This window comes from Salvia splendens, chromosome 3 (genome assembly GCF_004379255.2).
Source record: "Salvia splendens isolate huo1 chromosome 3, SspV2, whole genome shotgun sequence".
Classification (NCBI taxonomy): Eukaryota; Viridiplantae; Streptophyta; class Magnoliopsida; order Lamiales; family Lamiaceae; genus Salvia; species Salvia splendens.
In genome coordinates, this window is record NC_056034.1 from 18,169,459 (window position 1) to 18,196,259 (window position 26,801).

Here is a 26,801-nt window from a genome sequence, read left to right on the forward strand (position 1 = left end):
GGCCCGGGTGCTTTCTTGAGGACTGGGTACTTCTCCAGTGACCAAGTAGTTTGCTAGGTCTGCGAACCAAGGCTCGGCATTTAGTTGACACTTCCCTTTTTCAGAATCTCCTGGACCTGTTAACGCCATCACCATCTCCCAACAGATGGGTCTGGGAAATGTTCCTATACAGTACAGATGCTCCTCCGGGAATGCATCAGGTATAGCTTCATCCGTCTCTCCTTGGAAAATCCTGCTCAAGTGATCAGCCACTTTGTTTTCTGTCCCCTTTTTGTCTCGAACTTCCCAATCAAATTCCTGCAAAAGTAACACCCAACAGATTAATCTTGGCTTGGATTCTTTCTTCGCCAATAAGTACTTGATAGCCGCGTGGTCAGTGAAGACTATCACCCTCGACCCTAGCAAGTACGGGTGAAACTTCTCAAACGAGTATACTACCGCCAGCATTTTCTTTTCCGTGGTGTCATAGTTCTTCTGGGCTTGATTGAGTGTTTTCGATGCATAAAAAATCACATAGCTTTTCTCATCGATCCTTTGACCTAGTATTGCCCCCACTGCGTAATCACTTGCGTCGCACATTATTTCAAACGGTAAACTCCAGTCTGGAGCTCTGATAATAGGGGCAGAGACTAGTTTATCCTTTAGTAGCTGAAAAGCTTCCTTGCACCCCTCATCGAAAGCGAAATCAACTTCATTAAGCAACAAATGGGTGAGTGGTTGGGCAATCCTCGCAAAATCCTTAATGAATCTTCTGTAGAAACCCGCATGCCCTAGGAATCCTCTAACTTCTTTATGATTCGTAGGGTAAGGCAATTTTGAGATCACATCAATCTTTGCTTGGTCTACATGTATACCCCTCTCTGAAACTACATGCCCTAGGACAATTCCTTCAGGGACCATAAAGTGGCATTTCTCGAAATTTAAAACCAAATGCTTTTCCTGGCACCTCCTCAATACTATATCCAAACTTGTTAGACAGGAGTCAAAAGAATTCCCATACACAGTGAAATCATCCATGAAAATTTCGATACAATCCTCCAATAAATCCGAGAAGATACTTATCATACGCCGTTGAAAAGTGCCTGGCGCATTGCATAGACCGAACGGCATTCTTCTATAAGCATACGTGCCAAAGGGACACGTAAATGTAGTCTTCTCTTGATGTTCAGGATCTACGTAGATCTGGAAGTATCCACTGTATCCGTCAAGGAAACAGAAATAGTGCTTGCCTGCCAAACGCTCCAGCAACTGATCAATAAAAGGTAAGGGAAAATGATCTTTCCTCAGCGCTTCATTCAACTTTCTATAATCAATGCACATCCTCCACCCAGTAACTAGTCGAGTGGGCACCAGCTCGTTCTTGTCATTCTTAACCACCTGTATTCCTGACTTTTTAGGTACCATATGGACCGGACTATCCCATTCACTATTAGGTATGGAGTAAATGATTCCCAGTTAAAGCAACTTCAAAACTTCCTTCAAAACTTCCTCTCTCATGTTCGGATTTAGCTTGCGTTGTGGATCTCTAGATGCCTTCGCACCTTCCTCTAGCCTAATGTGGTGCATGCAAAGATCAGGACTGATTCCTACCAAATCGGAGAGAGTCCATCCTATGGCTTTCTTGTTTCTTCTGATTACATTCAGCAATTCCTCCTCCTGTTCCTTGGTCAAGTTGTTGTTGATGATAACGGGAAAAGTCTCATTCTCTTCTAGATAAGCATACTTGAGGCCTGGTGGGAGCACTTTCAGTTCTTTCTTCAGGGTGTTTACCTCTTGGGCAAGGGATTTTTCTCTGTTCCTTCAGATATCATTTCTTCCCCTGACCTAGAAGAACCTTCCACGCTCGCCACGTGAGGTGTCGTCCTTGACTTAGCTACTCCTGGATTTGTACAGAACACTGAAATAGCTTCGGCCAGCTCCTCATCTGTCAAATCTTTTGTGTTCATTGCCTCGCACTATCCAGCTACCTCTGTCAATAAAATGACTTAATTCTGAATTAACCACCTGCTCCTGCATCAACTAATTCTCAAGATATTCCTGGACCAGGGGGTTAATAACATCGATAGCATGCAAATTTTCAATATCTAAATGTTTCTTTATTGCTTCATCGATGCTAAATGTATATTTCTCCCCATTATAATCCAGGCATATGGTCCCATCAAAAACATCAATTATGATCTTAGCGGTACGGAGAAAAGGTCTTCCTAGAAGTACACCGCTAGACTCAGCAGATTCATTATCACTCATTTTAATAACATGGAAATCGGGCGGATACAGAAAATCATGCACTTTGACAACAACATTTTCTAAAACTCCCTCTGGAAAAATGCACGACCGATCCGCCAATTGGATTACCACCCTTGTATCTACCATCCCTACTCCTACCAGCTTCTTGTAAATGGAAAGCGGTAAAACATTTATCGATGCCCCTAAATCACACATAGCATGCTCAATTCTGACATCCCCGATTGAGATGGGTAAGGTGAACATACCTGGGTCAGTGCATTTTGATGGCGTCCTTCGCTTCTAAATTACTGCTGACACATTTTCTCCAATTAGAATCTTGCCACTGGGTCTGGTCTTCCCAACTATAAACTCCTTAATGAATTTGCTGAAGACCGACAACTTCAAGGCTTGTAGAAACATAAATTAATCTCCAACTTCCCGAAAATGTCCATGGAGTCTACCCGTTCTTCCTTCTTTTTCTTAGCTTCCCCTCGACTCGGGAATGGTTTCAGTAGTTTCCCTGCTCCAGTAAATCCTCCATCTGAGGGCTCGCCAGATCCTTTTCTCACCTCCTCATTCTCTACTTCCGGCTCTGGATCTATGAAAAATGGCTCTGCTTCTTTAGGTAATGGCTTCTCCTAATCTCCTGCCCTAAGGTCATCTGGTCTAACGGAACTGCTTCCCTTTAAGTTCCCAGGTCTAGAGGTTGTACCATTTTCGTCCCTTCTTCCTGTGGGGTTTGTCTCCTCATTCGTCCTCATCTCTGGACCTTCATACCCCTTTCCGGATCTTAAAGTGATCAGACTGATGTTAGCTCTATCTGGCGGCCTTACTGAGGCAAGGATCTTCCCTTCGTTCTCTCACATCTCGCTCAAGGAAGTTGCTATCTGAGACAGTTGCTTCGCCAACATATCCATTGCCACCTTTTGCTCCTGCTGAGCATCCTGAAGCTTGTGGACTACGCCATTGTTCGATTGCAAGTTGTTCTGCATATGCTGTTGAGAACTGACGAGGTCATGCACCATTTCATCCAGATTCCTTGGTGGTTTAGAATTAGACTGGCCAGGACTTGGTCCTGGACCCAGATGCGGACCACTTCCTTGATTCTGGCGGAAGTTTCCTTGACCTCCTGAATTGTTGTTATACTGATTTCCTGGCCCTTGGTAGTTGGTTTGGAAATTCCTTTGGTGCGGTGGTACATAAGAGTTCACTTGATGGTTTTGGTTCATGTTCCCCCAATTCGGATGATCTCCCTGGTTTCGATTATTCCAGTTGCCCTGCCCCTCTTGACTCCTTCCAGACTAGTTACCCTGCCTCTCGGGCTGAGGTGCAAACTGGATACTCTGTTGTGGTGCTGGTTGGCTCTGTTCGTTGTCCGACCATCTAAAATTGGGATGGTTCCTCCAGGGTGCGTCTCTTTGTCTTCCTGGATTCCAACTTCCGTCGGGATTCCAACTTCCCATCGCATTAGCTTGGGCCTGGTACTTTCCTTAATGAGGTCCATAATATTGCTGAAGTTGACTATCTCCTAGACCCGGAGGTTTTTCCTTCGCTTGTGAGGTTGGTAGTTTGGTCTTCTCGATTGCGTTCAACAGTGCTTTCTCAAGCCTGTCGATCCTTGCCTCTACCTTCTCATCATCTTGCTCCCTCATCGCATTCACTGATCCTCTCTTCACAAAATTCCTTGGGTTATCGTATGCCTTCTTGGCATTTATCAATTTCCCCAGGATCTCTCTTGATTCGCTTCCCTTCTTCCTTGTAAAATTTCCCCCGCTCGAGGAGTTCATTAAATCCTTTGACTCAGGGTTTGCTCCTTCATAGAATAGATAATAGGTCTCTGCCTCTATCATTCTGTGATTTGGGCACGCATCCAACAACCCTTTGAACCTCGACCAATATTGACTCAACGACTCGTCGTAGTCCTGCTTACACTCCACTATTTCTTTCTTCAGAGCATTTGTTTTGTTGGAAGGGAAAAAGTAATCAAGGAACTCCAGTTTGAAATCCCTCCATGTGCGGATAGAATCCGGGGTAACCTTAATAACCACGTGTTGGCTTCTCCCTTCAAGGCAAAAGGAACGGCACACAGGCGATAGTCCTCCTCTGTTGCATCATTTGGCCTCTTCTGAATGCTACACAATTTGTTGAATTCATTCAAGAACTCGTACGGGCACTCATTCCTACGTCCAGAGAATGTGGGTAGGATACCGAGCACGTTCATCTTGATCTCAATGGACCTATGTCGCGGATTCATCACTATGGCTTGAGCTGGCTCTCCATCTAGATGAGCAGTGAGCGAACCGATCTCCGGATCTGGATCGATTATGTTCGCCATGTCCCCTATTTCTTCCTCCTTTGTACTTGTTTCCGAAGACGATTTAGGATCCTCCCTTCCTGACGAGTTCCAATCCTCTTCACTTTCCGAACCAAACGGAAATAGATCTCCCGTAGATAATCCCGATCTAGTGGTGACCGTAGATGCTGTGTCCTTGACCTGCCAAATAAACTGATCGTTCCTCCACTCAGATGAGTCACCACAGTGTCCAAACCGCGAGCCTCTGCTCATAAACTGAAAAAAAAGAAAGAAAAAAAAAAAGAAAAGAAATTAAAACTATGTACGCCAAAATCCTCTAAACACAATCACAAATTACGCCATCCATCCCCGGCAACGGCGCCATTTGAAACGGCCGCTTGTCGTGTGAGTGTATATGTAATAAACTTCTAGGTCGAGCTACCAAGTCCAATGAATCCACTAAACACTAGGTCTAGGAACTCAAGGTGACACGGAAGACTCTGTCTATGAACACACAAACTCTTGCGTTTCAAAGATCCCTTAACCCGTTATACTATAGATTAGTACAGAGAAGCAAGGGTCGATCCCACGAAGATGGACGCGTAAGAAAGCATCTAGAGACTTTGGTTTAGAAAGCGGCTGCTGCCACGCAAATTTGGGTTGAGGTATAACTACGGCTAGACCTAGGAAACTGTAAGCGTCATGCTGAGATCGAACATCCTTAGGGCTACGTAATTTTAAACTAACTTCCTAGACCGAGCAACAATTACCAACTATAGCTAAACAGAACACAAATAAAAGTGGGGACCAACTCCCAGAAATATCAAGTACGGAAGAAAAGCTGCAACTAACTAACTAAGGATTTAACTAACAGCAACATGCATCTCATCGGCTAAATCAAATACGAATATGAAGAAAACAGAGCACATACCCAGATTCGAACAGAATATAGAAGTTCGGACGTCGGAAACTTGCGACTAGCCGGAAATAAAACAGATCTACATATACTAGACGGAATGAAATGAACACACGAAAACTAGGCATGAATCACGATCACTCTGTTTTAGCTTCAACGCCGGATGCTTAATCCACTCCGGATCCAAGCAATCCGGTCCCAACAACAACCAGAATCAACTCCATGATTCTCGATTCAACAGATCTGCTCCGATCAACACTAAATTCCAGCGAGTCTACTCAAACTCACCAACCAACACAAAAATCAAACATCCAATTCAACATTCACAACTAGCTCAAGATAAATGACATCCATAATCGAAATCAACAGCAACTCAAATATGGAAAACATAAATTTCATAAACAATGGAAATTCAACAGCAAACAGGGTCGAGCTTCGAACGGCGAAGCTCGGTGAAATTCACGACAGTAAAGTAAAATGAAAACGATTAAATTGTTTCTTCGCCCTCTCTAAGGACGGTGTTACCCAGCACTGACTAGCAAAATAAACCCGAGAACACCCCACGATTTCCCGATTAAACCTAAAGTATGTAGAAGTCAGTGAGCTAGGGCTGCAATCTGGTCATAAGGCCTCCACCCAGAAGGTCCCCTCTGATTGCATGTTTTCTTCTTTATATAGGTGTGGACATAATCTTCTAGAAGCCTTCGTAGAAATCTCCATTCTACCCTTCAGCCCCTTGATTTCCTCCGTCTTGTAATTTTTCTTCAAATTGCTCACTTATTCGCCAGTTTCCTTGGACCATGCAATTGTCCTTCTCTATTCCTGGATCTGGCGAAAACCTTCTACATATCTGGCTTAAAACATGTGTTAGACCCCGCAAATGAATGAGTTTCACCCCTATATCTATGCATGAAATTAGCCTTATCATACATCGACACTGGAGCTATTGCCCACGTCTGTGCCGATAAGAGTAAGTTCACCTCCTACACCGTTGTTGAAGGGAGGAAAATTAATATGGGGAATCAAGCGTCGTCTCAAGTCCTCGGCATTGGGGACATGATTCTCAAGATGACGTCCAGCGTCACCATCACTTTGAAGGATGTGCTGCACGTCCCGAACATCTGCAAGAACCTAGTGTCAGGATCAATACTAGTGAATACGTTTGGAAAGTCACTCGGAAAAGGTTTTGTAACCGACAGACTTTACAAGCTTAGCGTAGCTACACGCCATGTCCCTAAGCCATTGGCTAATAATAAGAATGCATCTACTTCTTCTTACTTGACTGAGTGTTCTAACTTGTGGCACAATAGATTGGGACATGTAAATCCAAATGTCATTAAAAGATTAGTAAGTTTAGATTTACTAAAGGCAAATGAAGTAGAAACTCAAAACAAATGTGACACTTGTCTTGAGGCAAAAATGACTAAGTTACCGTTTCATTCGGTTGAACGGAATACGAAACCCCTTGAATTAATTCACACGGACGTATGTGACTTAAAATTGGTGCTAACGAGAGGTGGTAAAAAAATGCTTTATCACATTCATAGATGATTGCACAAGATAATGTTATGTCTATATTTTAAGAAGTAAAGACGAAACAATAGAAGCCTTCAAAAATTATAAGAACGAAGTCGAGAATCAATTTGGATGTAAAATCAAAATGATTCGAAGTGATAGAGGAGGTGAATACGTAGCCCCGTTTGAGGAATTATGCAACGCAAGTTGTATAATTCATCAAACGACAGCACCATATTCACCACAATCTAATGGTGTTGTAGAACGCAAGAATCGAACTCTCAAAGAGATGATGATTGCGTTACTGATCAGTTCGGGGATGCCCCAGAACATGGGGGGGAAGTTGTTTTGACAGCCAACTACATCCTAAACAAAATCCCACGCAAAGGTAAGGACGTTACTCCTTATGAGTTGTGGAAGGGAATGAAGTCATCCTACAAATACCTCAAAGTGTGGGGGTGTTTGGCAAAGGTGATGGTTCCTCCGCCCAAAGAAGTTACAATCGTTCCTAAAACGGTTGACTGCATCTTCATTTGGTATGCACTTAATAGTAGTGCATATCGATTTGTTGTCCACAAGTTTGAAAATCGACTGTGACCGTGGGAACAACAATCGAGTCAAGAAATGCTGTATTTCTTGAAAATATATTTCCTCGCAAAGACAAGGAAAATATTGCACCCAATTATGAGACGAGAATTGAGAATGAAACCACTAGTTCTAAATCAGTGGATGAAGAGCCAGAATCGCGCAAGCGAACAAGGCCTGATCCAAACGATGGGGTACCAAGACGTGGTAGCAGGGTCAGAACACCAAAGACATTTGGTCCTGACTATATTGTATTTATGTTGGATGAAGAACCAACATCGATAAAAGTAGCCTTTGCGGGCCCAGACGGGTTGCATTGGAGAGAAGTTGTTCAAAGCGAAATTGATTCAATTTTGCTAAACCACACGTGGGTGTTGGTTGATCTACCTGAAGGTGCTAAACCTTTAGGATGTAAATGGGTCCTTAAAAGAAAGTTTAAGGCCGATGGAACAATGGACAAGTATAAAGCTAGACTGGTAGTCAAAGGCTTTAAACAAAGGAAGGGTACGATTTCTTCGATATCTACTCACCTGTAACGAGGATTACATCAATACGAGTGCTTCTCGCGATTGGTGTTGTACACAATCTTGAAATCTATATGGAACAACCTGAAGGTTTTGTAGTACCTGGACAAGAGAAAAAGGTATGCAAACTGGTTAAATCCCTCTATGGATTTAAACAAGCGCCGTTGCAGTGGCACTTGAAATTTGATAACGTGATGTTATCAAATGGATTTAAAATCAATGAATGTGACAAGTGTGTCTACATTAAGAACACTGATAATGGATACGTTATAGTGCGTCTCTATGTTGATGATATGTTAATCATGGGTAGTAACACCCAAGTGATTAACGGCACGAAAGCCATGTTAAAGAGAAACTTCGACATGAAGGATATGGGTCTAGCCGATGTAATTCTTGGAATGAAAATTCTAAGAACATCCGAAGGAATTACCTTAACACAATCTCATTATGTTGAGAAAGTATTAAAGAGGTTCAACGCCTACGATAACATCCCGGCTAAAACGCCTATAGAGCTCAATGTTCACTTGAGCAAGAACAGGGGTGAGCCCGTTGCACAAGAAGATTGTGCACGGGTCATTGGATGCATTATGTATCTTACTAATTGCACTCGACCTGATATTTCTTGCGCCGTGAACAAGTTGAGTCGTTATACGAGCAATCTAAGCAAAGAGGATTGGAAAGCGCTTGTAAGAGTTTGAGGTATCTCAAGTATACTCAAAATCATGGGCTACACTTTTTGAGATACCCCCTGATACTTGAAGGGTACTGCGATGCAAACTGGATATCCGATAACAAAGACTCCGATAACAAAGACTCACTTTTGACAAGTGGATATGTCTTTACCATCGGAGGTGGTGCTGTCTCATGGAAATCCACGAAACAGACATTTATAGTCCGATCCACCATGTAATCTGAATTCATAGCTTTAGATAAAATTGTGGAAGACGCCGAATGGCTTAAAAACTTCCTTGAAGATATTCCATGTTGGTCAAAGCTCGTGCCTCCAGTGTTAATTCGCTGTGATGGCCAAGCCGCTATTGGGAGGGCAAACAGTGGCCTGTACAATGGTAAGTCTCGACACATCCGTCGACGACATAATACCGTGAGACATTTGATCACAACAGGGGTGATTACAATTGACTACGTGAAGTCATTGGATAATCTAGCAGATCCGCTAACCAAAGGGTTAAATCGTGATCAAATGAATAAATTGCTAGAGGGAATGGGTTTGAAATCCACAAACTAAAGAATTGCCATAGTGCTAACCCAACCATGATGACTGGAGATCCCAAGAACTTGGTTAAATGGAAAAACTAAGCTATGAGAATTCGTGTGAACACTAATCTACATCTATTCCCTAGAGAGTAATAGAGTGTTGAAAAAATTTGCCTAGTGGTGAGGCTTAAGTCTATGACTTTTAATGATCCCTAAAGGATCTCGTTGAGATGAAGTTCTCAAGGAGACCGAGTATGGCAAGATACTTAACGAGGAATCACCTATGTAAGTGTGAAGTGGGGCCGCTTCAAACAATACACTTATGAATCCAAAGTGGTGTCCAAGGCCTGAAATGGACACAAAACGTGAGAACGGATGAGGTTGAGGTGTTTAAGTGTTAACATCATTGTCTTGGTGCGCGCCGTGGAGGAATAGTTCAAAGCATCGCGCTACTAGTCCGCATGTGTATCCGATGGTGTTGACTATGGATGGTTCAAAGCCAAAAACTACATATCCTTATGCTTACATACCTCTTGAGGGTTGAGCTTGTGTCTGCATACATATGCATTTGGCAATTTCCACTCATGTGGGGGGTTGTTGGAATCGTGTTTGGTCAAATGACTTTGACTAATAATAAATGTTACAAGACATTTAATTTTATGAAATTAAATGCAATAGCGACGATCTACGTTCCGAGTTGATGACCGAAGTATATTTATTTTCTCAAATCCGATTCCCGGTGAGTGAGAAATAATATATTAAAGTTGGTTACAATAAAGCTAAGAATGAGCTATGGGAAAAAAACTAAGGGATTAATTAACACTTAATTATCCCACATCGGGGATGATAAAGTTCTTTGATGAAGTATTTAATAAGATAAATTATTATGTGTAATAATTATCGTGGAACAAGACGGGTGACAGAGCCCACACGCGCGCGCCGCCGCCGCCCGCCCGCGGCCCGTGAGCAGCGCACCGTGCACCTTGACCTGTGCCCCGTGCCTCGTGCGTCGGGCGCCGGGTGTCGGGTGTTGTGTGTCATGTGCCTTGGATCTTGGCAATTGGTCTTTGGGCTGTTCTTTGGAGCTGGTCGTTGAGCGTGGTTCAAGCCCCGCTTGTTCTTTTTTGACCACCCCAAACTCCACGCTATCCCCGACGGGTCCTGGTCCACGTCATGTTCCCGCTAGACCCCGGCGCATAACGGGAGACAAAAGGTCCCCGCTGGACCCCGACGCATAACGGGAGACAAAAGGTCCCGCTGGACCACGACGCATAACGGGAGACAAAAGGTCCCCGATGGACCCCGACGGTCCATGGTGTATCCTGTCGTGTAGCATGTCCAGGTGCGTCGTGTGTCTTCAGCTCCCAATGGCTAATGTACCAGTCAATAACCACCGGCGGTTATAGTCAAGCGATCATGGCACACATAATGGCTGTTGACTCCATCAATGTCCCTGCGGGTGGACTTGGCCTATAAATAGGCATGCATCCATTGCATTCACTATAGAACATACACAAGCATTCTTGCATACACGCTCTCTCCCTCTCTACATAATCTTCTCGTCGAAGCTCTGCCCCCGCCTTACTCCCGTTCGCCGGAGCTCTGCTGCTAGCGGTGCTGCTACTTCAGAGACGAAGCCGTTTTATCTTTGGGGACGACACGCCAAACCGTGAGCACTACCGGGGCGTATCTCGTCTTGCGGAAAGAGGACTACTCGACTCGGCTTACCACTTTCTACAAGTTTTCCGTGTAATTTTCAGTTGTTTCCGTCTAATCTTCATTGTTTTATTTTCCGTGTAATTTTCGCCCAGCAAGTTTGTATCTCATTTTCTAACAAGTGTCATTGATTGTTTTCTCTCTCTCTTGCCTCTCTTTTAAATAGCAGTAAACACACTTCTCTCACCTATCTCTCATCCCTTCTTCCTCCGCTTCCCTCCGCAAAATCTCTCTTCCCTTCTTCTTCTTCTTGCTTCCCTCTGCAACGCTGAGTTTAGTTTTTTGTCTTCATGTCTTTGTTGTTCGTTAAAAACTCGGCTGGTGGAGGATGAGGGAATGATTGTAGGTGGCTCTGATTTGAATACGAAAAATATATGTGCCGGCAAAGAGCGATTCCCAAAATCGTTGTCGACGCAAAAAAGGAATCAAATGGAATGTTGTACCTTCGTTTGCGAGAGAAAAGGCAATGTTGGAGGCATTTTCAGTGGTGTTATCCGAAGTGTGTGGATTTTGACTTGGTTGGAGATCATCGACGAAAGCGTCAATGATGTCTTCGACCTCGTAAACGACGTCGCAGATGCTGTGGACGAGGGACTGGATGCCCTTGCTCTTCCGCCGCTTCTTGACGGAGTCCTGAGAAAGGCGCCGGAAGATGCGGAGGACGACTGCGGTGGGGAATCCGGCGAGGTTGATTGGGGGAAGGAAAATCCGATTAAGATGGATAAGATGCCGAGTTTTACTATGGATCAGACGTCACATATTTCTGACTGGTCGGATTATGTGATTTAGTTTGTGTGTGTGTTGTTTGGGTTTGGGAGGGTTTTGGGGTTTGTTATGTTTATGCTTGTAAGAGAAAGGCTAAGTTTTCCTATTGGAGTAGATGCAATTCTTGAATCCTTTGTTGTGAATGTGAATGTGAATGTGAATGTGAATGTGAATGTGAATGTGAAGTTAAGTGGCTCTGTTTTTGTAACTTTTGTTTTCATGCTCTGTGTATTTGTGATCGATTAGTGAAACAACCTCGCTAGCAAACAAGGTCTAATCTTGATTAGTAACTGGTTTGATCTTTGTGTTAATTAGGTTGATTAACATAAATGGGGAGTGTTGCGTCACTGAAATATGCGATTGGATTTATTGAAATCGAAATCATGATTATGATACGGAAACTATGATGTTTATTCAAATTGTTGCAATAAGACTCGTATGAATAGCGAATAATGGCAGTGCGTGAACTTAGGGAAAAATTTACTGTGTTCGAAGCAATGTAATTTAATTATGTGTTATAAGTATGAATTTTTTGAAGTTTGAAGTTTCAAGATTCAAATGTTGTGATTTGAATAAAAAATTGATTTTTAAATTTGAATACGAAATTAACAATAGCGGAAATGGGTATTCAATATTCGATGGGTATGAAATGGGTATTCAATATTCGATGGGTATTCGTTCGAAAGTCCGAAATCGAGAAAAAAATTGATGGTACCTAGTAAGGAGTAATATAGTGGGTGGGTACTTAAATGGATCTCGTTAGAAATGTTACTCAGATGGAAAAGATGTTAAAATAATATCAGATGTAGTATACGGCTAAATTAACTACAAAAAATATTATCAAATTGGCTCCCTGATAGTAATATACAATGTAATACTCCCTCCGTCCCGGGCTACTCGCTCCTTTCCTTTTCGGCACGGAGATTAAGGAATGAGTGTATAGGAAAGTCAAAAATGACGGCTGTAGGTGAAAATTTTTACTAAAAATGGAAAGAGTGCAAGTAACTTGGGACGCTCAAAAAATGAAATAAGTACGAGTAGCTTGGGACGGAGGGAGTACAAAAAATAATATCATATCGGGTATTAAAAGAAATATCAGATGTAGTACTTGGCAGAGTATTGGACATTTTTTATTTATAAAGAGAAGAGAGATAGGAGAGACAAGGTGTTTAAAAGAGAGGGAAGAGAGAGAATTATAAAGTGATAAATCTATGACACAACCTGCACAAAATAAAATAATGAGTCGATACACTGCCACACTCAAAAGTAAAAATATTGAAATGATCAAAATGCCCAAACCCCAAAAGGGTATTTTCGGCTGAAAAAAGCTAAAATGATCATTTTCAAGATAAATGTTTAGTATATGGTTGTCTGGAATCTTTTAAAAGTTCAGAGATTAAGGACTAGATAAACGCTGATGAACTGTTTTTAAAGTTTGCGAATTATGCAGCGCGAATAATGGCCCATTTTATCCAAGAAACTTAAATTCAAAACCCTAATTCACTGCTTATTCCTCATGTTCTACTCCTAAAATTATTGTCTTCTACCCGAAATTGCCTTTAAATTTAAGAATAAGAATAAGAAATTTTTTCATACGAAATTTATTGTTATCTACTTGGAATTGCAATCTCCGGCCATCGTTCGCCGGAGTCTACAGGTTTTCTTGGTAATTTCTTGTTCGTTGTTGATTGTGTTCTATGGATTTATGCGTGATTACCTCTGTATTGAAAAGCATGTACTAATTCGTGTGTTTCTTTAATTTATGCTAAAGATAGTCTAAATTTTTCCTTTTACAATGTTTTAATCCGACTGAGAGTGTGCTGAGAGACATCCTTAATCGTGTTAGGGTTGTTTATGCGGCAGCAGTTTCGCTCTAATTTGGAAAATGAGCGGTGCGGGGGAGAAACTGTCAGGCACTAAAACTCCGGCAGATTTTCTGAAATCCATACGCGGACGACCTGTGGTTGTTAAATTAAACTCCGGTGTCGATTACAGAGGTGAACTTCATCTCAATTATCCTTCTCTCTCTCTATCCGATTCTATTTTTCTTGGGATTTTGTTTGTGTGGCTTATTTGTTTCCGTCGAAATCTTGATCTTATTTTTTGTATAGATTTTCTGTAATTGTATGCAAAACATCAACAAGAAGTAATTTTGAAGTATGTTAGGGTGATTTGCATTTAATTATGGACTGCAAGTTTCAATCTTTCGGCTTGATCAGGTGCTGTTTTAAGTCATTGACATTCGAAACTTAGTGTTTACAACTAGTACTATTTAAATTGTACAGTAACATCCAAAGCCAAGACTGCAATGCAAGAGATTAGTTATGTTTAAAATTCAGTGATTCATGAAACTCTGGTTGTTCAACTGAGATCCTAATCACTTAGTTGGAAAGTAGAACGTCAATGTTCTTTTAGTGGAGTGACTGGCTGCCTTGGTGCAAACAGGTCTCCATTAGTTTGATATGCTTGTTACGCGAAGGAAATCAGTGCTGGGTAAAAGGGTAGGGGTGCAATGGGTCATTGTTGTGTTTTGGAGTATGCTGATGGTGTTTGTCTAATACCCTTCAAGTAATAGTAATAAATAAAAAGCTAAGAGTTTGGCAATGTAAACATTATCACGCACGGTTGCCCAAGAGATGAGGGAAGAGGCTAGTAAGCTGTGGAATGATAATCTGAAGTTATTCGGCACTAGCTGCTTTGTTTTTTGTGCCTTGAATTGACTCAGTAGATGAGTTTGTTTAATGGTAAGATGGTTTTGAACTGAAGGAGGAAGTTCACTTGCTTCTTGCTTAATATACCCAAACAACTCACTAGATTCTTCTTTGTGTTTACTGTTATCATTCAGGTATCCTTGCTTGTCTGGATGGATATATGAATATTGCAATGGAACAAACAGAGGAATATGTGAATGGCCAGCTGAAGAACAAATATGGAGATGCCTTCATTCGTGGAAATAATGGTAAGCAGCAACTAGCAGAGGCTTTGAATGTGATTTTTATCTGCGTTTAACTCTTTTCTTGATTCTTAAGTATAGCTTCATTTTGCAGTACTCTACATCAGCACATCAAAGGGAACCTTGGCAGAAGGAGCTTAGCATTGTGATCTGTCAGCTATATTGTAACTGTGACTTGCCCAGAAAAGTTCCTGGAAAATGCTGCAGCATCTGTAATATCTATACATAACGATAACGTTCCTTTTGAAATGTGGTTGAATCTCTGCTTATTTTGAATTGTAGAATGGTTACTGGTTATTTCCAAGGTAATTAGTTTTTATTGCCGTAACAAAAACACAGTCAGGAAATATTTGACCACGATGAAGTTGAAAGTTGAAACTGTGCTTATTTCAAATATACTTCTTGTCAGCATTCAATTGAGAGATATTAACCTCGCTCTGCTCTTCAAATTTACTGGTTGAAATTAACTGAAACTTGTTAGAAGATACCGAAGATTTGGGCAGAAGATTGGGAGAATAATTTGCTATGATTTGATTGTAATTTGTTACCTAAGGTAGATGGGATCCCTATAATCAAGGATTACCATATAGGAATATATTCTATGCCTACAAATATTGTATGAAACGTTGTAATTATCATTCAGTAAATAAACCAAAAATCTTCTCTCTATTATTTCTTCATGGCATCAGAGCAGAGTAAAATCTGGCTCAGAAAAGCTTCATCATAGCCAAAAACATACCAATCTCGGCCAGAAAGGCTGAATTCGATCCATAGCCAACCAAAAGCAATACCAATCCATAGCAATTCCCTACACACAAAAATGTCAGATTCAGACTCAGAGGGAGACAACAAACTCAAAGTCAAGACATCACGGATGAAAACAAGCAAACATGTTACTGTTGCATTCAAATTGAATGGAAAGAACTATCCTTTGTGGGCTCGACTAATGAAAGTCGCGATAGGAAGCCGAGGAGGATATTCTCATATCAGAGATCTGCCCCCAGGACCGAAGGATCCCGGGTATGCCGAGTGGGAGGAAACGGATCTTGTCGTGTTCTCGTGGATCATCGACAACGTCGAAACCGACATAATAGCCGACTTCGCTCACCACCAAACAGCGAAGGCGATATGGGACAATCTCGCCGTGACGTTCGAAGGCAAGAAGGACCCGTATCTCATATACGATCTGGAGGACAAAGCTATTGCGCTCCGCCAAGGAAATCTGGATCTCGAGACCTACTACCGACGAATCCACGGATTGTGGATCAATGTGGATCGATGTCGAAAACAGCCGGTCGATTGCTGCGACAAGGGGGTCAAGCAATTCCGGGAATTCTCGAACACCACCAGATTATTCAAATTCCTCACCGGGCTCAATCCGGAATATGACACGATTCGCAGGGACATCCTAAAAGAGGAGCCCTATCCCTCAGTCGAAGAGGCCTACGGGGGAGTCCAGAGGGAGGCGGCTCGATTGAAAATCATGCCACCGGCGTCCTCCAAAGCCTCCGAAGACCACGGCGTTGGTAGCGCCGATGCATCATCGGGAGAAATTGGGTGTGGGTTCGGAGCACAGAAAGACCGTCCAACCAACCGAGGCCCACCGAGACCGCCACCTACCGGTTCCAGTCACCAAGCCGGAGGAAGGATCGACAAATCCAAACTTTGGTGTTCTCATTGCGGGAAGAACAAGCACACAAGGGATATGTGCTTTCTCAGGGTGGGATTCCCGGAGTGGTGGGACGAGAAGCAGAAAGCCCGAGCCCAGATGAAGCTCGCCGCCTTCGGAGTTAGTGAGATGGGGCTGAGACAGGGGAACCCGCAAAATCAGCCCAGAGAAGGACCGACAGAAGGCCCAAATCAAGGAACCCAGCGAGAATACGCCGGCGACAATGGCGGTTGCAGCGGAAACGGCGGGGTTCGGGTCGGAAACTTTGTAGAGAGGACGGGAGCACAAAAATGAAATGGGGGTGCCGCTTCAGGAGGTATCGGGTTTGGTCTTAGACCAAACCCTAGATTTTCTGATTTATTGCAATTGAGTTCCCCAGAAATAGATAACATGCAATTAAGTCCTACCCATATTCATAATCCCAAATGCGAACCCCCAGATTTAGAGAATTGCAGAATAACCCCCAGAAGTCTTAAAAAATCCGAATTTTACTCCTCTAGCATGCATATTCCCACGCATAATAAGTTTTCACCATTAATGCATATTTCCGCTGCTCTCTCTGTACGAAATGCCAATAATGTTGATAGGAAGGGATGGATTTTTTATTGTGGTGCCACAGACACTATGACTCCAGAGAGATCTGATTTTAGCAATTTTGAGGAGGTTACTAAAACCTACATTAGGACAGCCAATGGGGAATTAATTACAGTAGCGGGGGCGGGAACCATAAAAATTTCCCCTACTCTTCGATTGTCAAATTGTTTATTTGTTCCTAGCCTGTCTCAACGACTCATGTCAGTAAGCCATGTAACAAGGGAACTGAATTGTACCTTACTAATGCATCCAAATTTCTGCATTCTACAGGATATTCGGACGAGGAGGATCATTGGGCGTGGCACTGAGAATCAAGGACTCTACTACGTGGATGGGGTAGCTCAACATGGCAGTGCGATGCTGGCTCACGGATCCACGAGAAAGGAGGCTTGGCTATGGCACAGAAGACTAGGACATCCGTCTCATGGTTACTTTAAACTTTTGTTCCCAAATTTTTCTTTACCTAAGGATTTTTCTTGTGAAACTTGCGTTTTGGCCTAGAGCCACAGACAGTCTTTTAAACCTACAGATACTCGTATTAAATTTATGTTTGATTTAGTGCATGCTGATGTGTGGGGACCTGCACCTGTGATTGGGGGTAGTGGATTTAGGTATTTTGTGACTTTCATTGATGACTGCACGAGAATCACCTGGATCTATTTTTTAAAACATAAATCCGAAGTGGTTGACAAATTCATCCTATTTTTCCATATGATACACACCCAATTCCACACAACCATTAAAATCCTTCGTTCAGATAAAGGGAGGGAGTTCGTTAATAACAATATGTCCGAATTCTTAACAAAAAGGGGTCTCCTTCACCAAACCTCATGTGCCTATACACCCGAACAAAATGGGGTCGCTGAAAGAAAAAACCGAACCATCCTTGAAATGACCCTTGCCCTTATGATCGAATCCCATATCCCAAAAAATCTTTGGCCCGAAGCTGTTGCAACCTCCGTCTACCTAATGAACAGACTACCCACTAAGATCCTAAACACCAAAACACTCCTCGATGTCCTTTCCCAACAAGCCCAAATACCAGAATCTCTCAGCATGCCACCAAAGGTCTTTGGATGTACTGTTTACGTTCACATTCCCAAACATGAGAGAACGAAATTTTCCCCATGCGCAACTAAATGTGTCTTCGTGGGGTACGGGGTTAATCAAAAAGGGTACCGATGCTATGATCCAAACACTAGGAAGATCATCACTACCATCAATTGTGACTTACTAGAAACCGAATTCTTTTACGCACACCACCTTAGCAGTCAGGGGGAGAGAACTGACAGTGACCCTAAAAGTACTCATGAGGACTGTCTAAGATGGTCTGTACCACTTCCAAGCCTCTCAATTGAGGATCCACCCGAGACAGTTGTCACTTCCGCCGAGCAGGCCTCTCCAGAGTCTCCTCAACCGCGCTCATCCAATCTTCCTCAACCGATATCCGAGGTATGTCCGGAACCAATCTCAGAGGAAAATACTGCAGTTGATACTAACAATGCAGACACAGAGGAGAATGCCATAGACGGTAATACGGGTAGATATATTCTTCCTCCACGGAGTAATCGAGGTGTTCCTCCAAAGAGATACTCTCCGGAGAAGATCGGCAAGAAAAGCAGATATGGAGTGGCAAACTTTGTTCAAGGCAACTTAAGTAAGATGGCCCGAGCATTTGAGGCAGCTTTGTATGAAGACGAAGAGATCCCACAAAGTGCCGAAGAAGCAATGAAAAGCAAACATTGGAGAAAAGCTATGCACACTGAAATGAGAGCATTGATGAGAAATGAGACTTGGGTGAAAGGAAAGCTACCCGAAGGAGTAAAGGCTGTGGGGTGTAGATGGGTGTTCACGATCAAACGAAGGCCAGATGGATCGATCGATCGATATAAAGCTCGACTAGTGGCTAAGGGATATACCCAAACCTATGGAGTCGATTATGCCGAGACTTTCTCCCCAGTAGCAAAAATTAATACCGTACGAGTGCTATTCTCAATTGCGGCCAACAGAGACTGGCCCCTCCACCAGTTTGATGTCACAAATGCTTTCCTACACGGTGAGCTGCCAAAACCAGTGTTTATGGCCCCTCCTCCAGGGTTCACTGAAGAGTTTCGAAATGGAGAAGTATGCCAGTTGAAAAGAACGTTGTATGGACTAAAGCAGTCCCCGAGGGCGTGGTTCGGCAGATTTACAGAGGTGATGAAAAAATATGGGTATAAGCAGAGCAACTCGGATCATACACTGTTTCTCAAGAAGAAGGATGGAAGAATTACGTGTCTCATCATTTATGTCGACGACATGATTATTACAAGGGATGATGAGGAGGAGATAGGCGAATTGAGGAAGAACTTGTTCACAGAGTTCGAGATCAAGGACCTAGGTCTCCTCAAGTACTTCTTGGGCATTGAAGTCCTAAGGTCGAACCGGGGAATCTTCATAAACCAGAAAAAGTACGTGCTCGATTTACTTGCGGAAGTTGGAATGATAGACTGCAAGCCAGTCGACACCCCAATGGTGCAGAATCATGGATTGCAAATCCGTGAGGGAGGGAAACTCACCGACAGGGGGAGATATCAGCGTTTGGTAGGTAAACTGATCTATCTTTCACACACTCGTCCAGACATAGCATATGTTGTGGGTGTGGTCAGCCAGTTTATGCACTCACCGCATGAGGATCATTGGGAAGCAGCCATAAGAATTGTCAGGTACTTGAAAGGAACGACAGACCATGGAGTGCTATTTGAGAAGCACGGTCACTTGGAGGTACATGGGTTTACTGATGCAGATTGGGCAGGGAACCCGAATGATAGAAAATCAACTGTCGGGTACTTCACCTTTGTAGGGGGGAATCTTGTCACTTGGCGAAGCAAGAAACAGAAGGTGGTCGCTTTATCAAGTGCAGAAGCGGAGTTTCGTGGCATAAAAAGTGGCCTCACAGAAGTATTGTGGTTAAAGAGACTCATGACAGAACTTGGTCTCTACTCATCACAGCCTTGCAGGTTGTTTTGTAACAACAAAGCTGCAATCAGTATTTCAGAAAACCCAGTTCAGCATGATAGAACTAAGCATGTGGAAGTAGACCGACACTTTATAAAAGATAACATCGAAGCCAAAATTGTCGAACTGCCATTTGTCAAGTCCGAGGACCAGTTGGCTGACATATTGACAAAGGCCGTGAATGCAAAGATATTCAGAGAAGTATTAGGCAAGTTAAGTGTTGGAAATCCCCTCACTTAACTTGAGGGGGAGTGTTAGAAGATACCGAAGATTTGGGCAGAAGATTGGGAGAATAATTTGGTATGATTTGATTGTAATTTGTTACCTAAGGTAGATGGGATCCCTATAATCAAGGATTACCATATAGGAATATATTTTATGCCTATAAATATTGTATGAAACGTTGTAATTATCATTCAGTAAATAAACCAAAAATCTTCTCCCTATTATTTCTTCGAAACTTATATCAAGAAATTTGAGGATTTAGTTTTGATTATAGAAATGGTTTCTTTGTATTGTGAGAAACTTGTGTTTGGAGTAAAAGTCACAGCACAAAATTTTCGTTAGTTGATTTACCAGCAAATACAAGAGTAGAATGTAGTATGATGTAGTGGAACATCCACTTGAAAGAGATGATCTACGAATCAAGAGGCTGAGAGTAAGCATAAGCTCACTCGTAGGCTCTTCGAAAAACAAATTTGTTGAGAAGCTTAGCTGGTGCACAGGTTGAGGAACAATAGGTCATCTGCAACGCCGTCTCTTATCCGTCTCTGAACCGTCTCATCTCTAACTATTCATAGGTCTCACTGTACTTTTCACTCCATCTCTTAACTAAGAGACAACACATGCAACCCTCCATCTCTTAACCATCTCATCTCTTAACTATTCATTCAATTTCATTTTTTATTTTTATTTTCAACAAATTCAATTAATAAAAATACACTTCATTAAATAAAATAAAATTACAAATTAAAATCCTAAAAAATACATAATTAAATTCGTGGCAAAATAAATAAAAAAAGACATAATTTAAAATACAAATTTATAGAAAGTATAAAAACTACTCCGCCGGCGAATCATCCCCCGAAGGCGGTGGCAGTGCACCGAATGGAAGCGGAATACCAAATTGTCCCGCCAGATACACAATGCCGGCATGATGGGCTTGATATTGGACGGGCGTCATCCGGGAAGTGTCCGCCATCGTGACGGTGAAGTACATGGACATTAGGGAGGAGGCCGGCCCTTGGGAACCTGCCTGGCTTGATTCGTCTCGGCCCCTCCTCCCTCTAGCCGCCTTCGCCGCCTTGGTCCCTTGCGGCCGACGGCGCCCACGGGAGGACCCCCTGCATCATCTGTCGTGCCCTCAACCTCCTGCGAGGCAACCTCTTATGCGGCGCTGCCTGAACCGCCCCCACTAGACGAGTATTGGCCACCAGTCATGTGCTTCGTGCATTTCGAGGTCGAGGCCGTGCTGGACTGGACACCGCCGGCCCACCTTTCGACGTCTTTGACGGCCTCCCAAACATCAACATGTTTGAATTCTTTGTCGTTGTCATCGAAATAGACTCGCAAAGCCGATCTCAGAATGTTGGCTACAGTGGCTCCGCTTTGGTAATGAGCCGCTTCATTCTTGTAGATGCCGCAGAATTTTTTGACCTCTCTGTCGACTCGGTCAAAATGATTTCGGAGCATCTTCAATGTGCGGCGGCGGGACCCCTTCGGCTTAATCTCGTTGTAGGCCTCGGTGACCTTTTCCCAAAAGCACTTCCGGAATTGTTGATTCCCGACGATGGGATCGTACGAGACGCTGATCCAGGCGTTGTACAGAGCCATCGTGTCCTTGCGGTTGTACGAATGACGGCCTACATCCTCCTCCTCGGTCGCCTCTTCCTCCTTTCGGATTGGGTTCATCCGGATAATCCTCCCTAATTTGGGATAATCCCTGCGAATACCTCGGGGCGGAGGGACGAGCGTATGCATCCACATCAAAATGGGGTGGTTGGTACCTCGCCGGCATCGACGAGCCTTGGGTGCCCGGCGTCGACGAACCGGAACCGGAACCACCCAAGACATTGTACATGCCCCCCAGTCGCCAAACGCGTTGATGTCAAACTCGCCGGAGCCGCTAGAGTTTCCGTCGCCGGACATTTTGTGATGAAAATTAGAGAGGTTAGATGAAAATTGGAGATGAAATGAAGATGATTTGAGAAGAATAGATGTGTGTGTGTATAATGATGATAAAATATGAGTATTTATAGAGTAAAAAAAGAAAAAAAAACAATTAAAAAAACGGTCGAAAACAGTAACATTACCGTTCGAATTTTTAATTTTTTTATTTATTAAATTCAATTTTTTTTAAAAAATAATTTATTGCATCAGCGTGACGAAACCCACTCGCGGGCCGGCGAGTGAGCGTCACGCCTAGCGCCAGCGCACTCCACATCGCGCGGGCGCGTGGCGAGCTGGCGCGCCAGCCGTCTCTGTGGGACGAGCATCTCGGCGAGACCAAGACGGGACGCTGCAACGCGTCTCGCTGCCGCCTCGTCTCGGAGGGACGAGATATGAGACACCCGCTACGCGTTGCGGGTGCTCTTAAGTTGAAATCCGACCAACTGATCTTTCCTCTATGAAACCCCAAATGCTACAGGAATATAAATCCCTGTTTTTATCTTAGAGAAGGAAAGAGAAAAACCAACAATAAAAAAGAAACACTTAATTTTACTTTTTGATCAAATGGACGTTACAAACGTTGATTGTATAAAAACATCAAAGATGAGCAAAGACAAAAACAAAGGTTGTATAGTGTTCAGTCTATCAAAAGCAGAGCTAGTTTTTGCATTAACGTAACTAAGAACGAATGGAAGTGCAAGGGCTAAGCAAAAGCTTCCAAGACAACCGTACATGAACACGGGAAGTTGGAATAACAATCAGCTTATTCACTGCTCTTTTTCCCTTTGGAATCTTTGGTAGGGGGGACGATAAAAGGAATGAAGGATTTCCCACCCATGAATGGTCGAAGAACCTCTGGTATCTCAACCCCATCCTCCTTTTGGTTGTTCTCAAGGACGGCGCATATAGTCCTCTCAGTTGCTGTCAAGGTGGAGTTTAACAGGTGCACATACTCTTTAGACTTGTCATTAGCCTGCAGCAATTTTATTGAGTCAATAACTTTCAAATGATATGCTACACATCAGAGTCTTTCTCCAATCACAAATCAATATAGGACTTTGTAAGCTTAGGGCATATAAATTTAGACCATAACACAAGACCCTCCTAAATATAAACAAGCAGCACAGAACAGTAGTACTTTAACCTTTTTTTGTCCAAATCGTGTTTCTAATCTTCTTGACTGATAGTCAGTGCAATTTGAACAGGAAACAAGCTCTCTGTACTTCTGTGATGCTGGAAACCACCCTTCCAAGTCATACTTCTTTGCAGCAGCATCATTCAGGGCACCAGAGACAATAGATACTATTTGATAGGGAATATTTAGCTGCTCACAGGAATAATTTCACAAAATTCAATTAGAAGCATCTAACTTTAAAAGACGAATCGTAAAGTAACCAGTTTCTTGTGATTAATGCTATGCAATGGCATAGTCCCAGTGTGCATAGAAATTATATCAATCAAAAGGGGGACCAAAACATATACCAGCTGGTAAAAAGCCTCTGAATTTTTGAGCATTTCTTCATGCATTTCCCATGAATCACTTCCATTTGGGCTAGTCATACAGAACTGTTCAACCTTTTCAAATTGATGAACACGGAAAATTCCTAAAGTATCTCTACCATGTGAGCCAGCTTCTTTCCTGAAGCAGGAAGAATATCCTGCATATCTAAAAGAAACAATAAAGCTCATCACACATAAATAAAAACATCAGAGAAGGAACCATGTTGAAGGTTTCGAAATAGTATAAGCTAACATAAAAATGCACCAAGACAAGACAAGCGAGTTGGGTCTCTCTCTTAATAGATCTCACACCTCACAGGCAGTTGGGTAGGATGAATCCAATCGTCCATATGATACGCACAAAGTGGTTGTTCAGCAGTAGCTATCAGATATTTGTCATCTCCTTCTCCAGTAACCTGTTAGACACACAAAAGTCAAGATGTTTATGCATGCAAAGTTCAGACATTCATTCAGGAATACACTACAATGCACAAGTTTCACCTTTATTTTGTCAAGGATATAATTGCATAGATACAGCCTGGGGGGACAATGTGCCAACGGCTACATTGTCTGGTAATTTTTTGTTTTCTTTTTATAAAGAACACAAGGAGACAGTGATCTTATTTAATTGCATAAAACTGAAGTTAAGACTTGTATAAAGGAGTAACATTTAAGAAGTGATCTTATGATCTTACCAGACATTGTCTGGCAATTTTTTGTTTTCTTTTTTATAGAACACAAGGAAGACAGTGATCTTATTTAATTGCATAAAACTGGAGTTAAGACTTGTAAAAGGAGTAACATTTAAAAAGTACCAAGTTACAAAACATAATTATCATAATTATACTTCGTTTCTAGACAATATCAGGTATATACTTCATCTTCTTTAAGTGTATTCTACTGATTTTGACCAAAATTTGAAAAGTACCCATTACTATTGCATGTTGTTCCAGAATGGATTCAGTTAGCCAGGATTACATGGATTCAGTTAGCCAGGATTAAGAAGTTATTGCTTCAGGTGGTAATGCGGTGTCTTCTCTCTAAAGTTAAAGAGGTATTAAGGTACAAACCCTGAACAATACTTTTAAGCTATTCGACAAAAAGAAAAGGCTACCTTGTAAAGCTCCTCATCAAACTGGGCAAGCTGGGCACACCTTGCCATAATATCTTTCCGCATGAAGAAAGGGGTCTGCAATGCTGTATATCCTCTCTTGTCCAAAAAATCGAGACCAAAGTTGATTAGAGCTTGATTAAGCCGTACCCCATCTCCTTTGAGATAATAACCTCTACCTCCCGCAACATTTGCACCTACAAATGTTGCAAATGTTGAAACCCACTTTATATCAACAAACAAGTTAATGCTATGAATATAATAATTGAAAATAAGCCAAGCCCAAGGCTAATAAAATTTTAACTCCACAACTGACAATAATATGAAATTTAAGACACCAGAGCTATAAAGGACAAAGAAAGTAAGCTCTCAAAGGCTCTACAAGAAAACAAATATTAACAAACATACTAACGAACTTTCTGGCTTGTCCTGCTATGTCAAGCACAAAGTAACTACCGATTCACCTGCACAATTTCTTAAATATGTACTCCCGATGTTACATGTTAATAGAGGCGTTTCATTTTCTGAACTTATTTTGGAAAAATAATAATAAATAGTTAAAGTCGAGAAAAAGTAAATTAAAAGAGAATAATATAGAGAAGACTCTTCTCTACATCTTAAGTGGGACGGAAGGAGTACTATTTTTTAAAAACGAGTGCAGAAAATGAAACGCCTCTATTAAGGCGGAACGGAGGGAGTATTATGTAAAGTGAGCACCTTTCTTCAAATCAGCAATTCCAAGCCGTTCAACAAGCTCGACATGATCCTTCAGCTTTGGCTCCATCCTTTTCTCTCCCCATGACCGTATAACAGCATTATTATCCTGAAAATGACAAAGTTCATTAAAAATATTATTCAGCACAGGGGCACGCAAGTTCTTATGAACAAGAAGACCTCAAACACACCTCATTATTGTCAACCGGAACAGAATCATGCACTAGGTTTCCAATGTTTCTTAATTTACACTGCAATGCTGAAAAGGCCTCCTGCACCTCGGCCTCCTTCTGTGTAGTCAGTTCTTTGTTTTCATCTAAACTGCCTTTAACTTCATTTGCATCTCCACCGGACTTTCAATAAAACAAAAAAGGAAACATATAGAAGTCAGTTACATCATTGTATAAAGTTAAAAGTCATCACTAGTGAATGCTGTTAAGTTCTTTTTCACTTTTGCAACATTCAAAGGGAAACAAGAAGGCAATGCAATTAGAAAGACATCTCAATCTAATATTGGTTGGCATTTTCTTTTCTTTTTTCACATATTCTAGAAAAAAGTGGCATAACAAATAACTCTTATATTTTCTTCACATAACAAATTTTTAAGGACAAATTGAGATAATCTATAATCGAAAGAACAATTTGATTGCTAACTTAAACATGAAACTCACAATTTTGAGGCGAGACATCTCTTTGCTCATCTTGTTCCTGGAGGCCTTCAAACCATCCAACTCAAATTGGCCTACATCCACATCACCATTAAGTTATATAGATCCACAAAATGGCTAGAGTTATGTAATGTAAAGTCAAACAAACATGGACTAGAGACTCACGCTTCCTCCAAGCTTTGTCAAGTTCAATAACCTCATCAACAATATTAACGTCTGCGAAACGACGGCGCTGGGACTCCCTAATTATCTCAGGGTTCCCGCCTTTCTCCTCACGAAATAGATTAATGTCCAACATCTTATACTCTTCTCTTTTCAATCTCTTGATCTGCAATTTCTAAACCAACGGCTGGAGAGCTGGAGGCGACGGCGGGCTGGAGTTGGTCAGCCGGAGACGATTCAGACGATGGAATAGAGATAGTGAATGGAGGAGGCGCGACTGTATTTTAGTGCATTTCTTTTAGGGTTTGAGTTTTAAGAGATAGTACACATTTATCTCTTTATCCGTCCCTTAACCGTCTCATTAACTATTTATTGGCTCACTGTACTTTTCACTCCATCTCTTAACTACGAGACAGCACCTGCAACCTTCCATCTCCCATCTCTTAACTATCTCATCCTTTAACTATTCATTCAATTTAATTTTTTATTTTTATTTCCAACAAATTCAA

The 26,801-nt window shown here is 42.1% G+C and overlaps 2 protein-coding genes across 4 annotated transcripts; one reads left to right on the forward strand and one right to left on the reverse strand.

Moving 5' to 3' along the window:
• The first annotated feature begins 13,115 nt into the window (after positions 1-13,115).
• Positions 13,116-15,086, forward strand: LOC121795324 (sm-like protein LSM36B). 3 transcript variants are annotated; one of them, XM_042193847.1, is made up of 4 exons: positions 13,116-13,421; positions 13,619-13,752; positions 14,601-14,714; positions 14,803-15,086. In XM_042193847.1, the coding sequence occupies exons 2-4, from the start codon at positions 13,641-13,643 to the stop codon at positions 14,847-14,849; spliced, it is 273 nt and encodes a 90-aa protein (XP_042049781.1). In that variant the 5' UTR covers positions 13,116-13,421; positions 13,619-13,640; the 3' UTR covers positions 14,850-15,086. The 3 variants fall into 3 exon arrangements, with proteins under 3 accessions (XP_042049781.1, XP_042049782.1, XP_042049780.1); XM_042193848.1 differs by having other exon boundaries at positions 13,622-13,752; XM_042193846.1 differs by having other exon boundaries at positions 13,132-13,421; positions 13,602-13,752.
• A 7,580-nt stretch (positions 15,087-22,666) lies between these two features.
• On the reverse strand, positions 22,667-26,595 carry LOC121795323 (serine--tRNA ligase-like). Its single transcript, XM_042193845.1, has 9 exons — positions 26,296-26,595; positions 26,134-26,204; positions 25,654-25,815; positions 25,466-25,571; positions 24,752-24,945; positions 23,950-24,053; positions 23,620-23,803; positions 23,282-23,461; positions 22,667-23,110 (listed from the first exon to the last, which is right to left on the reverse strand). Exons 1-9 carry the CDS (start codon positions 26,426-26,428, stop codon positions 22,901-22,903), a joined length of 1,344 nt encoding a protein of 447 aa, XP_042049779.1. The 5' UTR covers positions 26,429-26,595; the 3' UTR covers positions 22,667-22,900.
• Positions 26,596-26,801: the final 206 nt, after the last annotated feature.

Excerpts from the sequence above, each read along its gene's own strand:
- LOC121795323 (XM_042193845.1), bottom strand. The coding sequence starts at position 26,428 with ATGTTGGACATTAATCTATTTCGTGAGGAGAAAGGCGGGAACCCTGAG. Across the intron at positions 24,946-25,465 it reads AATTGCTGATTTGAAGAAAG|GTGCAAATGTTGCGGGAGGT; the intron begins GTGCTCACTTTA and ends CAACATTTGTAG. Across the intron at positions 23,111-23,281 it reads CACGATTTGGACAAAAAAAG|GCTAATGACAAGTCTAAAGA; the intron begins GTTAAAGTACTA and ends AAATTGCTGCAG.
- LOC121795324 (XM_042193847.1), top strand. The coding sequence starts at position 13,641 with ATGAGCGGTGCGGGGGAGAAACTGTCAGGCACTAAAACTCCGGCAGAT. Across the intron at positions 13,753-14,600 it reads CTCCGGTGTCGATTACAGAG|GTATCCTTGCTTGTCTGGAT; the intron begins GTGAACTTCATC and ends GTTATCATTCAG. Across the intron at positions 14,715-14,802 it reads CTTCATTCGTGGAAATAATG|TACTCTACATCAGCACATCA; the intron begins GTAAGCAGCAAC and ends TTCATTTTGCAG.